General features: G+C 42.1%; 1 protein-coding gene across 2 annotated transcripts in view; it reads left to right on the top strand.

The window, feature by feature from the left end:
* The first annotated feature begins 885 nt into the window (after positions 1-885).
* Positions 886-17,199, top strand: part of arhgef25a (Rho guanine nucleotide exchange factor (GEF) 25a) — a 51,494-nt gene continuing 35,180 nt past the window's right edge. Inside the window, exons 1-2 of one of the 2 annotated variants that reach the window (XM_034696234.1) lie at positions 886-981; positions 2,051-2,192. In XM_034696234.1, coding sequence (XP_034552125.1) covers positions 886-981; positions 2,051-2,192 — 238 coding nt within the window. Of the gene's footprint in view, positions 982-2,050; positions 2,193-14,680; positions 15,216-17,199 lie in introns of those variants that run through there. The other variant, XM_034696235.1, reaches the window with a different exon arrangement.

Below are 17,199 nucleotides of genomic sequence, written 5' to 3'. Positions count from 1 at the left end.
GGCTGCCCCGCCGTTCAACAGTTCACACACTCCATGTGTCACTGCCTGAGACTTGGGCAGAGATAAAGAGAGCCTGCAGGGTGCCAGGACAGTTCAAAGCCAGACCAGAGAGAGATATATAGGAAGATATGAAAAAGACAGAGTTGGCATGATACAGGAGGAAATCCAGCTGATGAAGACAAAGAAGAAGAAATGAAAGATGAGAGGAAATGATTGAAGGAGGAGAGGTTATGGGGAGGGGGGTGGTGATCCTCAGGAGCCAATGAAGGACAAGAAAGGAGGATTTCAGGGAGGGTGATGCCGACAGCTCTGAAGTGCTTTCAACATTCAGACAGAAGGAAAGCAGGAGAGGTGCATCTAAGACAAACACTTTCATGCTGTCCAGGATTCTCATTTGTGGGAAAGACAAAGAAGTGGAAAAGAGGAACAAAATGAGAAGGCCCAAGAAGTTTTATCTGAGTTTGCAGGGAAGCTTTCATTGAGAGCAAAAGGTGGATTTTTTTCTCCTGGACTTCAAAACACCTGCAGACTAACCTGTGTCTGAACTGGAGTGCTTGAGAGAAGGGTTCCAAGGTTCCTTCAAGGCACTTTTATGTCCCCAGGTCCAGACAGAGACATGCCCCCCCTCTTCCAGGATCAATAATTCATATGAATCAGGTTTCCTGTGTGTTAAGGCAAGACAAGGCGGGCTGTGGTGGCTCAGCTCCAATTTGTGGCACAGTGAGCAGCGAGACAGGAGCTGAGGGAACAGAAAAACAGGCGGACAAAGAAGAGAGAGGAGACAGAGGACACAGAGAGAGAGAGAGAGAGAGGCTGTGTGAGACTCTGGTGATTAAAGGCCAGACAAACGAAGGAGTATAATCTGAGGAAAGTTTCTGGGAGAAAATGAAGGCTCTACAGAAGAATCAGGGACGCACTGACCAGATGTTGGGAGCCATGGCTGACATGCTCACTTCTGTGGCTATGCCCAATCAACAGTGGGTGAGTTGTTGATGTGTTTGTCTGTTTACTGACTTTTTATAAAGTACAATATGACACCTCAATGCAGCAAATTCAAAAGGAGCTTAATGATCATGGATGTATTTTTTCAGGGCCTGCAGTCCATGACTGTGAGCATTTCTCTTGCTCCTGACAAAGTTTATTTCATGCCCTTTTATAAACCTAAAAGGGTTAAACCGGACAAGCAGAGAAGGGAGAGGGAGAGAGGAAGGGACAGATTTTAAGTCTCTGTTCAGTGCTTGTGAGGAATCCTGGATGTTTCCGAGGAACAGGAAGCAGAGTGGCAGTGATTAAACCATCTGACCATAAACAAACCCATGCAGGCTGGTCTCTCAGCGCCTCACTGCAAGTTGGACAGTTCATTGTCTGTATTTCTGTACTTCATTATCTGTACTGCTTCTCATGTGTCTGCTGTGAACACTCCAGACCAAGTGAAATAACGTTTTGTGTTTGCTGGTTGTTTGGGTCGAAACTATGGCAGCCACATTGGTTTCTAATCCTTAACTAGGAATATAAATCTTATTTCCATAACTAGGAAACTTGAAGTTCACACACAAATACACTCAGGCAACCTAATGTCTTAAACATCAAACACTAAGATTTCAAAGTTTTCCGAAATGTTCAAATAGGTTTCTTTATCTGTGGAAATATGTTAATCTTGATAAATCATTCCCTCTCTTGCAGACAGTGGTTAAAAACAGAGCAGTGATTATTATCTTCCTTCATCCCTGCATAAGACTGATAACACCGCTTTCCCCCGTTAACCTCTGCTGGCTGAGCGTCTGGGTTTTAAATAAAGATTGAAAGTGCCGCCTGAGAAGCACTTTTCATCCATGCTCTGTGGCGAAAAGTCAACCTCAACGATTTCTGTTGAATTCTTGCAAAGTGCGTAATGGAGAAAAGGCTTCAACAGATTCAGGGAATAGTGGAAAAAGCAGCCACTGGTATAATGTTATTGTGGTTGTGTGACCATAAGCACTCTGTACAATCTTACCATCACTTCCTCATCAGAGCAGGGCTCCAGTGCTGACAAAGGCATCTCTGTGTGTAGCTCTCAGAGGGAGGTGAGGTGGACCTCCCATCGAGCGTGGAGGAGAAGGGGCCCATGCAGGGCCAGTGGGAGCCAGAGGGGCTGGAGTGGGAGCAGGAGGCCAGTGCTACAACAGAGAACCAAGAGCAGAGAGACAGAACAGGTAAGACCTGAAAGGGCTGAACGTTCAGATCGTGACAGAGAGTTTTCTGACCCCAAACCCCCACAATGCTTGTCCAAACATTGGGCCTCACCAAACCAGTCAGAGCTTAGAGACTGACCGAAACACAAACTTCCAGCGTCTGCTTTGATTCTTTGTGTGAAACGTCTCAGATTTCTGGGAACTGACATTTTAAGCAGCCTGTTTAGCCACCTAATCACTGGTATGGAAAAGTCCTTGCAACAATGTGTGTTACTGTTGACAAATATACAGTGTTGATTTATGGATTCAAGCTGGATAATGTGAACAAACTACCTTGTCTCCTGCTACACATGGACTCCAGACAATGTCAAGACAAGTTCAGGACATTCAGGTCCTTAATTTGTTGTAATGTTATTAGACTCTTTCAATTTAGTTCTTTTATTGTCCTTCACATGTCTCATACAGCAGAACTTGAGCCTTTAGGACACACTGTCAAAACTTGAACTACTTGGTTTCAGGGCGCTTCTCACCAGTGCTTGTGTTGCTACGAAAGTAGTCTCACAGCACTTCTGCTCCCCTTAGTGGTGTCAGTTAAGTCTTTTAAATTATTCTTTAATGCTTTAAATGTGCTTGTATTCAATGCAACTTGACATAAAAAACATGAAAACAATTGATAAATCAAGTAGCATTATCAGCAGATCAACATGGAAACTGTACTTTGAAAAACAAGTGGCTAGTTTCTCACTCTGTTTGGGCCTTTAGGATTGTTGTTGACAAAGTTGATATCATTGACAAGCACGGCAGCATTCCACTAGTTATCAACAGAAAACAGCTGAGGCAGAGCATGTTTTAGTGTATCCTCAGACCACTGAACTATATTGTCTTTGTATAGAAAATAGGCGCTCACAGTGCCAAGAACACTGATTGTGGATGCAAGCCCTTAAAGCTGGTAGTCAGATTTAGATACACTTTTTGTTATACTGGTTGAAAGTATCTTTATGTCCCGATGGCAATCAATACAAAATGTGTTCCTAAAAAAGTGCGAAGAAAAGCTGCTATCTACAGCCAGAGTAAACCTGGGAAAACACCAACCAATCACCGTTTTTGGGTCCCAAAATTTTAAACCAATCAAATCCCGTCCTGCCGTTCTGCCCGCCTCCTGTGCGTACATTTCCCTGGCGTGCACTCCCCGTCCCCTGCCTCTGCTTCCCCTGACTATATTCACTGCCCCTATCGCTCGGGCCTGTCCCCTCTGACCCGATGTATTATAACTTCTCTCCTGATATCGTGTCACCAGTACAACTGGATAATGCTAGCATGACAGTTGTGAGTTCTAACAATAGCCATGTTTGTTTGTGTTTTTACCCCTCACTATGATAAAGTTTTGGTGAGGACTGGTTTTGAATCAGTCACGATCATGTGGTCGTGAATCAGTGGCGCTCGTGCATCAGTGGCGCTCGTGCATGTGAGTGGGGGCGTCGTTTTGGAGGAGCTACGAGGGGAGGGGGGGAGGGGTTAGACGGAGTATTTAGGAAATGCTACATTCAAATTCATGCTAGTTTCCCGTGACTACCAACCCTAGCTTTAAGCAGCAGAATTTCACTTAATGTGAACAAACTCATATACCAATGTTACACGCTATTACCTTTTGTGTTCACACACTGGCTCATTGCAACTTTGTTCAGACTTTTCACTTGGATGTTGACAGAGAAAGTCCACTTAAAGTTGGGATGAGCAGATTCAATATAATGTTGTGGGGCAGTTTTACGTATTAATGGGACTTAAGTTTAATGCATATGTGCCACTTGAGCAAGACCTTTAGTCACAGCTAAGTGTCTGGCATATCTAATTTTAGGATCAAATAAGCCTGACTTCCATCTGGCCTATCTGATGGTGGTCATTAGACTCAATCAACTTCAGGGAAATTTCAAATTGGAGTCACCTGAGTGTTGGTAGTGCACTCTTATTAAACTCCATCTTCTTCATCCTCATTTAGAACCGATAGCAGTAAATTGCTTTGCTGTAATGTAGCATGAAGAAGTACATGAGAGAGAATAGAGTTCTTGTGTGAATGCATATACACATGCAACACTTTCCAGATGGGGCAAGAAAACATGTTCAGCTGCCTCCCGTCCCCTCCTGCCCCAGAAGCTATTGGTTGCACTCTGATTCTGATTTTGCTGTGAGAGGCTTGCGTGCATTGCCATTTTCCTTGAGTGGAAAGGAACAAAAGGAGCTTTGTAGCTGTATCTGGGTTTGGGTTAGCAGGAGTGTGTGTGTATATAAAGGGGGGTTTCGGTGGTGTGTACCATGTGGCCGGACCGCTTACTGTTGTGCCGAACAGTACACGGCGTACATAAGTGGTGTGAGTGAGACCATAGGAAGCTTTCAGAGATGCTTATCTGTAATGGTTCAACTCGGATGGAGTGTGCTGCTGAGGGTAATGCTGCCAAATATTATTTCAACGTACAGCTAAGGGTTCTGTAAAGCAGGAAATATAAAGAAATACATCATTCAGGTCCATGTGGAAGGAAGATGACCAAATGGGAGATTGTTTATTCTTGTTTCAGACAAGCTCCTTTGCTTAATTGTTTTTGCATAGCCCAATTTCCTCCGGATGGGAAATTGGATGGAAAATCAATGAAACACAAGCAGAAAACATCTGAACTGCAACAACAAGACACAGACTCTGTGTGCAGGCAGAGAAAAAATCATTATGAGGAGTATAGAACAAAAGTTTAAGGTTTTATTGTCTCTATGAAGACAGTTTGCAGAATCTTAAATAACAGAGTCATGAGCAATTAGCTATCTTTATTATAATTTAGTAGAAACAAGTTAATAATGGAAGAAATATTAAATATTGTTACTATAAAGAAACTTAACCAATAATGTTTTCAATCACCATCTTGGTATGTGAAAAACATGCTTTAAAACCTACAGCTGATTTGAATTATCATAGTACATTCTAAATAAATAAGCTTAAGTAATTAATTCTCCTCAATGAAAGCTCTTGCCTTTAATCTTAAATGAATGTTTTCAGTGTAATTAACATTAAGATAGTTATTAAAGGCAATCCTCAGATGTGTAGAACAGGAGACATGTGATTACATTTAGCTATGGTTTAACTGGCAGAAGCCATAGTGATGTTTCCATCTCTTGGTGTGACAGAAAAGGGGAAAGAGAAGAGGCCCCTTCTCTCTCTAAAGTCGTGGTTCATGAGGGCCATCTGTTACATGTTAGGAACAAGATGCCTGCCAGTGGCTTCCTTAGAATCAAAGGATGGTACCAACATCCTCAAATTCAGATCTTTTAACCTCATGTCATATGATTACTCAATATGGTCATGCATCTTTCTACAGTATGACTGTCTCTTCCTTTTGATACTCTTGTTGTATCTCTCCTCTTCCTCCTTTTTGTTCTCCAGTCCTCATGTATGTGTTCCTTTGAGCAATGTCCGCAGGAGTGGTATTTCAAACCTTGTTTCTCTTCCAAGTACACCGAGCTGCTGGTCATATTTCTCTCAAACCTTTTTTTTCTTCTCTCGGCTCCTTGGACTCCCTGCTGTATAGCTCATACTCTCACCCTCCCCTGACAATCTGTGTCTACGGTGTGTGTTTCATAACACTGATCGGTGATTGATGGTCATGTGTGTCCACTCACTGTGTGGGTCTCTCTCAAGGTAAAATGCATGAGGCTACATCAACAGGAAACTGCACTGAACCAGTTGAAACAACAGCATTGTATGTGACCAACAGCTGCATGCACACATAACTCATCTGTACAGACACACACATGTCTATATTTAACTTTAAAAGTTCTCATTTGATACTAGAAACTCATGCATATTTGGAGTTCGGAAGCTGTATGTTGATGAATTATGTTTTTCAGATGAAACATGAGATTCTGTTAGACAAGTAACAGCCATGTATGGGACCACAACACTTACACAACAGTCTGTACCACAAATTCTCCACAGTCACTGCACAAAAATAGTCACTTTTACAGTTTTATAAAAGGGAAAGGATTACCAATCAGGAAACTGGACATCAATATAAGATCTTGTGGTGAGGAAAAGTATTCGGTCACATTTTTTTTGTCCTCCCTGGTGAAAGGAACTCAGCCAAACTCAGCCATATGTGGATGAGTGAATGACCCAGTTTGGTGCTCAGGAGATTAATCTACACTTCAAATGACATCATTTACTATATGTTTGAGTAGCTGCCAGGTAAACTATGTAGAAACTGCATGCCTGTGTCCAAATCTGGTTTAATAAGAGTCTCAGTGAGTGTGTCATTCAATGAGTGCTACTCCCAGAGGTCCCTTAGACTAAATTGTTTGTATATGGGTGACCTTAAATGGACAGAATTCAAACTTGAGTTGCATCATGTTGTGTTTCAAGGGCCAGAAATTGGAAAGCATTTCCTAGTACAGGTGTCAGATGAACTCGTGTAGTCTGGAACAGAAAATATAATTACCTCCATGAATAGCACATTTTTCCAATGTGTATAAAAGCCAGTCAACTGATACATGACCAGCTCTGTAAATGTCTGTCTTTGCTCCCTTATTATTGCAAGATGGTCTGATATTCTGTATCTGCTTTGCAAACAGAGGATAAAAAAGGGTCCTGATTGTGTTTTTTGACCTTTGACCTGTACATCATTCGCTTTCTGATACCTGTTCTTGTGAAAAACTGTCCTTAAATCTCAGCTGTCTTCTTGCATACCTCATGGATTTAATACGATTTAATAGGCGACTTTGATCATGTTCAAAAGCATGTTGCTGCGTCTGAAACAAATGATCTTTCTTGGACAAAATGTCTTTATTCTAAAAGTTTATGTTCCATCCTTCAGTTACAGAACATGCGGATTGATCCGGAGCCATGTTTCTGTCTCTCTTGAAAATGCAATATCCACCCTGTTTAAGTTTGTGCTTTGTCTGCACTAACCCTGTAGGGAGATATCTCTTGCTTTTCTTGTTTAATTATGTTTAACATCTAAACTGTGACTGTCTGCTGTGGGTTTAAAGAGCTTTTACACAGAACTGAGCTACTCTCTGTAGCTGTAAACAACACTGGAAGAGCAGGGGGAGTTAACCCTAACACTACAGCTGTAAGCTGGCCTGATAAATAATGAGAAGATAGTCACAGTTACTTCTGCAGGTTAAGTTGATGACTCACTTCATCTCTACAAAATAAACCTTTTACACATTATTTTTACTTTATCATTGCATACCGTTAGTTTGATATGATCAACTGTTGCTACTTTAACAAAGTCAGGATCACAGGAAGAAAACAAATCAGGTGAATCTGCAATTAAAATGTTAAAAGTGTGTTTGAAAAAAAAAAGTTCACTTTGTATTTCAGCAAAGTGGGTCATGCAGGGCTGGCAGGCAGGCTCAGGTCAGGCAGGTCCCTCAGACACCTCCCAGGTCACTGCTCCACAGCACAGCTGGCATTTAGACCACGGATCAACCCAGCAGATGGAGACACATTAACACAGATTTACATGCCCATTTATCCACACTCATAAATGCACTTGTGTGTTCTAAACATGCATTTGAACATGTGGCAGAAACACTATCTTTAAATCTGTTTATACACAAAAAATATCTAATTTTCTCTTGACAGTAAAATCTCTTGTCTCAGTTATTATTACTCAAAGATTAAACAGAAGTCTATCTCCATGTGTGGTCCCTGCTCTTTCGCTCTTGTTTAATTAACATTTCCTCCTTTGGGTGGCGTTTTAGCTCAGGCTTAAGCCTGGAACACAGTCGGCAGCAGTCCCAGAGTCTCTGTGCTTGCATGCTGTTTCTGGAGCAAGGTTCACCGAGCAGCTACAGAGATAAAGAGAGGCAGTGGGTCAGCCAGGTATAGAAGTGAAAACTGTGACAGTCTGGATGGGGAATGGGGAAATGGGATAAAGAAAATGTGTTTGTGCTGGTTTCTCGGAGGGCGGTTGTAATTGTGGGTGGTATGGGTGTTGCACCTCCCCTCTGTTTAGTGTCAAGCTCCTGCTTGATGGGAGCTGCTCTGTGTGTTGTGGTTTATCAGTGTGAGGTACTGAGTGGTACTAGTAGTAAAGTCCACACACATACAGTACTTTCACAGCTCCACACCTGTCTGTCTCCTCTGTGTAGTTCAAATCTAATCTCACAAAAACATCATCTTTCTGCAGACTGTCAGGACAGAAAAGACCAGAACAAGACAGTGACTTCCTCTGCTCCACGATGGGACCTCCGCCAACCTCCCCCCCATGTTGGCTCGTCCAGAATGCCAGTTTGCCTTAATTGGCGCTCAGCTGAGAGATGAAGGCAGGGAGAAAGAGAGAGAGAGGAATTAAGAGAGCATAAGCGAGGGTGAGGGAGGAAGGAAAATCTAAGTGAGCATATTTTGGCAGGATTTCAGCTGGCTGATGGGCTGAGGAGAGGCTAATGTCAGTGGGGGGCTGGGGAACACATTGCGAATAAGCAACTGCATATCTGCTGAAGTGAGACTTGCTGTTGCTAATGGTATGCAAGCTTATGTCATTTTGAATCTTTGCATTTGCATGCTTTTTCTGATGTTTCAGCTTGTACTTTTCAACTGTACACTGCAGTTGGGTATATTTGAAACATCAGTGTTTCAAGAATAACTGTACAGAAAACACAAGGAAAAATGTCCATTTACTTGAGCTGCTTTGCATTTATTAATTCCTCTCAGGATATGCCTCCTTCACATGACTGATTGTCTCCAACAGAGAGTGTAAACGTGATATTTCCTCCTTATTTCTCAGATAAAAAAACACTCTTCCATCTTCTAGCATGCTTACCTTCGGACAAGCCTAAATCCAAACGTATATATCCAGGTTAACTCTATAGCATTCCAAGTATTGTTCTACACACATGCAGTGCATGGATGATTCATCTTTAGCACGTGTGTGTGTGTGTGTCTCGTGAGGGAGATGGAAGGGGAGGGATAGAGCAGAGGGGTGAGATATAAGGGGGAGGGATGAGTGGATGTTAATGCATGTCTCACCTCACCCCCCTCTTTGCTTTCCCCCCACTTCAAGCTAAGAAGGAGGACATTTTTTTTCCATATTTGTGTTAACATTCAGGGATTTATTCGCATCTCCATGGGCCAGTTTCAGAGCTCATTTATTCTGAGATTTTCTCCTACTTTCAGAAGTGATACTGAAGGTGCTTCTGGGGCATAAAACCAGCACTTTAAATGAAAACTGCATGTACGATCAGCCAGTTTGTTCCTCAGCAAAATATTCCAAGCATTTGACACCGCTTTTCTTGTAAATATTGATTAATTAAAGTTAAATAGAAAATTGTTTTTAACAGCAGCCCTAAGCATGTCGAGCAAGCAGCCAACCTTTTACAACAAGTAAAAGGCCCCCTACTGGTTGCCCTGCAGAATCACACCCTGACACCTCCCAACTTAAGAGCACATGAAAAGATTCCCCTGCTTTCACTTCATGAATTTTGAATGCATCTCAAGAGCAGTGTACTCTTCATTATCTCTCTGCTCTGTAGTCTGTGTTTGTGCGGAGTGATAGTGCAGGCAGCAGTCGCCCAATTTGTGCAGCTTTGCCCTTGGATTCTTGTCTCTGTGTCTCCGCTTTGTCTTGTTACTTTTAAACCCTCTGTTCTGCTGACAGATCCATTGTTTCCCCATCATGCTTGAAATGTGCTCCTGTGCTTAGACAGTGTTTGGCAGCCGTATCACCGTCAGACAAGTTGAGACGTTCAGCAGAGCCGTTCGATATTCTTCTGGTGGATTGCCCCCTTCAATCACAGTCGCTTAGAGCATCCATTATAAGAAAAGCAATAGAGGGAGGAAGGGAGAGAGGCCTAGAGGCGGGCGAGTATTGTGATCTATCTGTGTTTGCAGAGATGTATCACACTCCTGTGCAGTCTTAACCTGAGAATAATGTATCTCTAGTGCTACCTCTGTCATGTTAAAGCTGCTCAGTTTGCCCTGCATGTTTGCGAACGAGGAAAAAGAAACATCAAATGCAGCTGGTTGTGTACTTTACATGTGTGGCTTATAGGTGAGGCTGCTCCTGTTTGCTCTGACTGTCTCCTGTAGACTTCTGAAAAACATCCTGACAGCAATCTGCCACCACCCTGAAAGAAAAAGATGCTTGAGAAACAGCCCTCCTGAAAACGGAAGCACCTGAATGCGCCTCAGGGACGGGCATGCCTTTGAGTGTGTAGGAGCTGGTTCAGTGCCAGTCGTTACTCAGCCTTCTCTTGTTTCCATCGATGCCCCCCAAAGAGGGAACCTGAGTGGGCGGTAGTATTTGTTGCAGCAATCAAGAGGTGATTTCCACTCAGTCACATTGTAGTGTAGCCTGTGTGAAAGGGGCATGGCGTGATGAGTGCTGGGAAAAGTGAGATGAGATCACAAACTGAGTCATGAGCTCAGAAGCTTCAGGCCTGAGAAATGCTGTTTGTTGGTCAGAAAATGATTTGCTGGTTCTTGCAGTCTTTCATATCAGCATTTTCAGCAGCCTTTTCCTTTTCCTGCATCTGTGAGGCCCCTCTTGAGTTGTTTCCTCAGATAAACATGCTATATTTACTGAAAAAGCAACTGTGAATTTAATTTGTAAGAAAAGCTGGTGAGTCATGGATTAGCGTTGATTGAGGGAAATCTCCGTTGCAAAGCAGACAACTTCATATAATTGGATTTTTAACCTTTTTCTTTTAAGCTTACACAACCTCTGAAGCTTCTTGGTTCATTATCCAGGTTCATCAAGAGAATAATCAAGAACAAGATGGTGTGAAACTTCATCAAGGCAGGTGTTAATTGTCTCTCTGTGTGTGTGAATGTTTATTTGTGTGTTTGTATAAACCATATATTTAAATCAAGACTTCTTCTGTCAGTAATATATTAACAGGAGTTTTGCACAATAATAAAAAGGCTGGGCTGTTCTTGTGGCAGGGGCAAAAAAACCTTGGGGCAGCAGCATGTTGTATTTAATGAAGTGTTTAAGCAGCATTTGAATAACCCTTTTGTAAGCTCCTCTGTAAGGAAGAGGTTACATAATATAGGGTTTACTTAAACAAAGTGAGACACTGATAATTAAAGGGGGTATAAGGGTTCTTCCCCAATAAATTTTGATTATAAAACACCTCATTCCCCGCATTCTGGTTAATTAGACAATAAATTATGATGGAAATTTAACCATTTCAAAGGAAAACACAAAATTATTACAAATAATGATTAAAAAAAAGAAAGCTTCTTTCTGCATGCAGTTAAAAATTTTATCAAGATTTAATCTATAATCTTCCACATGTTCATTTTAAGACTGAGTGGTTTAAAGTCTCTCAAATATATTCAGACTATAGAATTCTAATTCAACAATTTAATTCAAATCAAGTCTTAAAAGTAACTCACAATCCTTATATAACAGCCAAACGCTGAAGGTGAAGTTACCCAGAGGGCACCTGATTACATTTTATTCACTGAAAAGGCATGTTAATCTAGTCATGTTTTATCCATTAGAAAGGCAGCTGACAGGCCTTTTTATAACTATTTTTATAAAGGACAAAGGCATTCAAGCGGGCACTACGCTGCAAATGTTCAAACACGAGGGCACTGGGTGTTGAGATTCCCCTTTCTGAGTCCACCACTGTAAAGAGGCATCTTTATTTTCTGATATATTACTTCATAAGCCAAAACCAAACATTGTAATTTCGAATTGAATGTTAATATGAAATTAAATAATCAGAAAATGTACTTTATCACAAAATCACAAAATGTTTGACTCTGCCATAGAAAGAAAAAATGAAAATACAATCAACAAAATGTTTTTGTATCATCAATTCATTGATAATGACTCATTCCAGGGACTGAAAATGTCATGTCTACTGTACAGATTGTTATAGTCCAGCCCAGCGTTGATGCACTTGAGTCCAGGACTCTGACTTGAGTCCAATTAAAGCCATAATTTTTAGGATTTGTGAATCGTCTTGTTCTCAAGCATTGATGACTTAGACTCTGACTTGGACTAGAGCATTGGCTCCTTTCCGACTCTGAAGATGGAGTGAAGTATTCAGACTTATTTATTGATAAAGATTGTTTCATTTTCTGGTTAGTTTTTTAAGCATCAGGCCCTGCATTTGGTTGCACCAACTATGCGTTAGTTCGAACGTAGCCTAGTTTGAACGTAATTTCTAATTTAGGATGGAGCTTACACTTGACTAATGCTTTAGGCGTTGCACCAGCTGAGATAGTTCCAAAGTGGGCGTAAGTAACATGTTAAATCTTACACTAAGCTCTGAGTAGTGGAAAGTCCTCTGTAAAAGATGTCATGGCACACTGTTTTCAAAGATGGGATCATTGCTTAATCATCACACTGGTAACAGATCCAGTAATATAGCTGCTAGGCAATTTTGATTACAACTGATAGCATTCTTATGCCTTGTACAAAGAGAGCACAGTTTACCAAAGTCAAATTCCTTGTGTGTTCAAGCATACTTGGCGAATAAAGCTGATTCTGATTCTGATTCTGATTCTGAAATGGTGATAGGCTGACGATATTAATTTTCTTTGTCCAATTCAACACCAGCAGAAGAGCTGGCACTAGGTGTAGCAACATGACAGGACTTCACAACATCTACTTAGTTCAGATAATTTCGTTGCCAGGGGAATTTTTCCTTCTAATCACTAGTACTTCCACTTTTGCCAAGCCGGTCTTTCACCTGTACATTCTGCTTGGCAGTGTTGAAAGCCCCACTGGTTCATGCACTGACGAATACATTTGTTAACCTAAGTATTTCTGCAAGTGATGTCTAACATTTGACAAATATGCTCATTTGCCCAAATGTTGATGAAGCATTAGACTTCCTCACTTCTCAAAGTCAATCCAGGACTCATTTTTTTGTTATTATAACTGGCTAACATTAGTTGACGTCTTGGAGCCAACTTCCCACAATGCAAAGTGTGACCAGTATTTTTTATTTTTTACATTTTTGGGCCATTATAGGCGTTTTTCGACCACAGGAACTTTAGCCCCGAACTAGGGACTTTACCCCTGAACTAAATGCGTTTCGACCAGAGGAACCAGGGTCTATATTTAGTTCAGGGGTAGACAATCTTCCCCCTAAAAAGCCCCTGCTTGGGGGGGTAGTACTTTTCAAAGGTCCTGGGACTTTCGGTTGAACGTTACGGTGTTTTTGGAGTTTACACAGTTGTTGAAACACAGAGGGAGTTCCTGGGAATGCATACTAGTTTAGTTTTTTATTAAGATTTCAAAATATTATTTAACAAAAAAATTTTTCTCCATACGTCCCTGGCCTGATTTGCATAATCTATCCGGGACTTCAGCCCGCGGTTGAAACACAGACAACAATGGGGGCACAGGAACCTTTTCGTTCCAGGGAAAGTAGTTCTGGGGGCTTAAAGACCCCGGAACTCTTGGTTGAAATGCACCTTATTGCCTTTAATCTGAATGTGGTGAATAGAGCAGAAAGCCAAGAGAGAGAGAGAGTAGAGAGTGACATGGGAGTAAGGGGGCCATAGGTTGGGACCAATACTGCACCACTCACTTGAGGACCATAGCCTCTGTACATGGGGAACACGACTTAACCTCTAGGTCAAACTGTTGTCTCATATGTGCTATTGTTGCATGCAGAGCCAAACAAATGCTAATCCAACTGTGATCAGCCCACGTGGTCTTGAGCAATGGTCAAAATAGGAATGCTTCTGAACTGGGGTGTTATACAGTAGTGAATCTTTTTTCTTCTCCTCAGATCAAGGCGAATGTTTACTAATTCAAGCATCATTTCCAGAGGCTTGAAACCGCCTTTTCATCACTGTGTAGGTTTATTTGCTGAGACTGCCCGTCTTTATACTACAATGATCTGTCCAGTTAAATGACTCGTGTTACACACACACACACACACACACACACACACACACACACACACACACACACACACACACACACACGCACACGCACACACATACACACACACCAAGTATGCCAACATGCCAACATTGTGAAATTTGAGACCGCCTACTCACTCCCTGGAAACACTAGGAAAGAAAAGGTCAAAATGCCAATACCATAAATAATCACAGAAGCTAATATCACAGCTCTGTTAGCCAGAAAAATAAGACCCATGAAGTCAAACACATGACACCTTCAGCCCAACATGGCCTCTCTTCTGTAAATAGCATTGTGTATCATTACAAACCTGGCTGTTACTATTTCCAGGGTCAGCTCTGAGCGTACTATTTCGTCTGGTCTTTGCGTTAGATAGCCGGGGAGAGTAGCAGACGTGCAGCCAGGAAACAGGAGGGTGCCGAGAAAAAACAGCTGAGCGGAGAGAAATATAGAGGACAGGAAGAGAGAGAAAATTAGGGGAGTGGGAACCTTATCCTGGAATAGCCAGCAACTAGAGCTGCAGACTCCACCCTTCTCACCCCTCCCCTTACTCCCTCTCTCTCTCTTTCTCTCCCTCACTGCTATCTCTCTCCCTCTCTCTCTTTCTCTCTCTCTCTTTCCGAAGCAGTCTCTTAGTCTGTCATTTGACCAGGCAGTTCACAGAGGCAAGAGCTCAACACCAAGAGGAAAACAGAGGAAAACAGGGAGACAGGGGGAAAGGAGCACAATGAATAAAACAATCAGCTTGCTGGAATCTTTTTAAGGCTTTTATCACCATCTGGGAAACCCTGTGGGTCTGTGAGTGTGGATTTTGCCTTGGCAGCAGCTTCTGTGGACTCTTTCCCCTCTTCTCGATTTTGGATGTGTGGGCTTTAAAAGTCTGTCTGCTGTCAACTAAAGAGGAGGAGGAGGATTAACTGACACCTTTTAGGGGATTTAAACTTTGGGGAGACTACTTGTGTGAGGGTGAGAGAGAGAGAGAGAGAAAGAGAAAGAAAAAGAGAGGGGGGAGAAGGAGAGAAAGTGCCGGGCCATGCCCACCTCTGCTCATGGTTGAACAGCATGAAAGGGGGCCACCATCACCATCGCCACCACCGAGGCTGTGGCTGCCAACACTTGTTCCGTAAAGTCTTGACCAAGTGTGGCTGCTGCTATGCCCGTGTCAGAGGTCAGTGTTATGCACTTTTGCACACACACAAATATGTAAAATGTTTGAAAAGTGTTTCTTTGTCAGTCTAAATGTCTTTGCCCTGAAGTTTTTACTTTACTTTTGTTTAGTTTTAAGAGTCTTTTTCTTGTTTAGTGCGACTATTCAACTGTTTTTCTTGCAAATCACACCAAACAACACCAATCACCCCCTCTCCTCTTCCTTGATTTAATACCTCTGCATTCCCTTGCTCTTCCTCTCCTCCACATTTTCTTACACGTCCACCCACCTCTCCCTTATCTCCCCTTCCATTCCTCTGAGTGTATGCTAATGGTTTAAATGTAAGCCTCAATCCTCTCGCCTGCTTACTCCGCCTCCAGCTACAGCAACAGATGTGTGTCAAATACACATCAGAGCGGGCAATCCGTCCTACAGATGAGTGCACAGTGAGGGGGGACAGGGAAGCAGAGGGCATGCATCGTACATTCTTCCATTAAAAATAGAGTGTGTGTGATTTGGAAAGTGTCCCCTCGTCATGATGAGTGTGTGTCAGTTGGGTATGTGCAGCACGTGGATGGATGAAACACACGCAGAGGGGGGCACTCTGAAACATTCCTGTGGCCCAAACAGAAAGAGCTGCACAAAACCAGCAGTAATCCCCCCCCCATCTCAAACTCTGCTGTTTGTTGTAATGAAGTGCAGCAGGAATAGCGGCGGTCCATTAGAATATTGTGTGGTTTAGTAAAAGCAGCGGGTGGTATGAGATGTAATAACAAAAAGACCAGTGAGCTGCACAGTCATCCACAGGGCAGGCTGCTTTGTTACAGTTCAAACCAAACTCAGAACTCAGGACAATCATATTTAAATCTTTTTTTGTCCATCAGTTTCTCACATGACCTTTTCCCCTGTAGCTTAGAAGCAAAGTTAACAAAACAACAATGTCTAATAGTACTTTATGAGTTTACACCACGGTGCCACGCTGTGTGTTTGTTCCTTTTTACAAGCCGACATCAAAGGGATAAAAGCAGCAGACCTTCCATCCAGGCTCTGTACATAGGAGGGGGTGCACATGAAGTGAGCTTTCACGTTATTGGGCCAGCGATGCTGGATACATACCTTGGATTCCTACAGTTTAATCTCTTATGTAATTGATATTCTCCTTTTCCATCGCCTGCAGCACCCCACTGCACCCCTAGCATGTTTTCATAGCAAACACACACGCTTACATCATACAACATACAACATGCTAAATTTCAGGCTATTAAAATAAATCTCTATGAAGGCACGGAAAAAATTATTAACGGACAGTTTAATAGTCTTGGAAAACTTCATGCAAGAGGCTCTTTTATGACCAGATATTTTTTATACAGTGAAGCTGTCCTCACAGAGTAGGGAAAGTATGTTTCTATGTTCATGTGTTTCTACATAGTTCATGTAGTCCCCTCCAATTACTTTAATGTAAAGCTGCATCTATAAATAACATGATGTCAGTGGGCAAGGTGCCAGCTGCATGGAACTGTTTTCTCAACTCTCTTCTTCTTTGACATTTGAGATCCTATCATATTTGTCTTTATCTTATCTGTCTTTTTTCAGGGAGAATTTGTTACATGGAAGTGTGAGTTAAACTCACACTACATACCCTGATGTTTCTGTTGCGCTGTTTACAGGAACAACATTGAACAATACAGATCTGCCTTCATAAGGCCCGCAGCACTTTAGGCAGTCTGCAGACAATGTTCAGGTCAAACATGTCATAGCGGAGCATGTCATTGATTTTTTTTTAAACTGTAGAGTTTTTCAAGGAGGACTTGCTGACTTGCTTATCTCTAAGCGGAAAAGATGAAAACGGAAAAAAAGAACACTTGGCGTTCACTTGGATAGCAAAAGCCAAAAGAAGATTTCCTGTTTAGTATCATTTGTGATGTGATGGGCTGCCTTGATCCATTTACTCAGACAGAATCGCAAACGATGCCTCTTCAACGTCATTGATTCCAAAACAGCCACT

Source organism: Notolabrus celidotus, chromosome 11 (assembly GCF_009762535.1).
Source record: "Notolabrus celidotus isolate fNotCel1 chromosome 11, fNotCel1.pri, whole genome shotgun sequence".
Lineage (NCBI taxonomy): Eukaryota > Metazoa > Chordata > Actinopteri > Labriformes > Labridae > Notolabrus > Notolabrus celidotus.
Note: the sequence above shows the minus strand (reverse complement) of the source record. Positions and strands in the feature narration are given on the sequence as shown.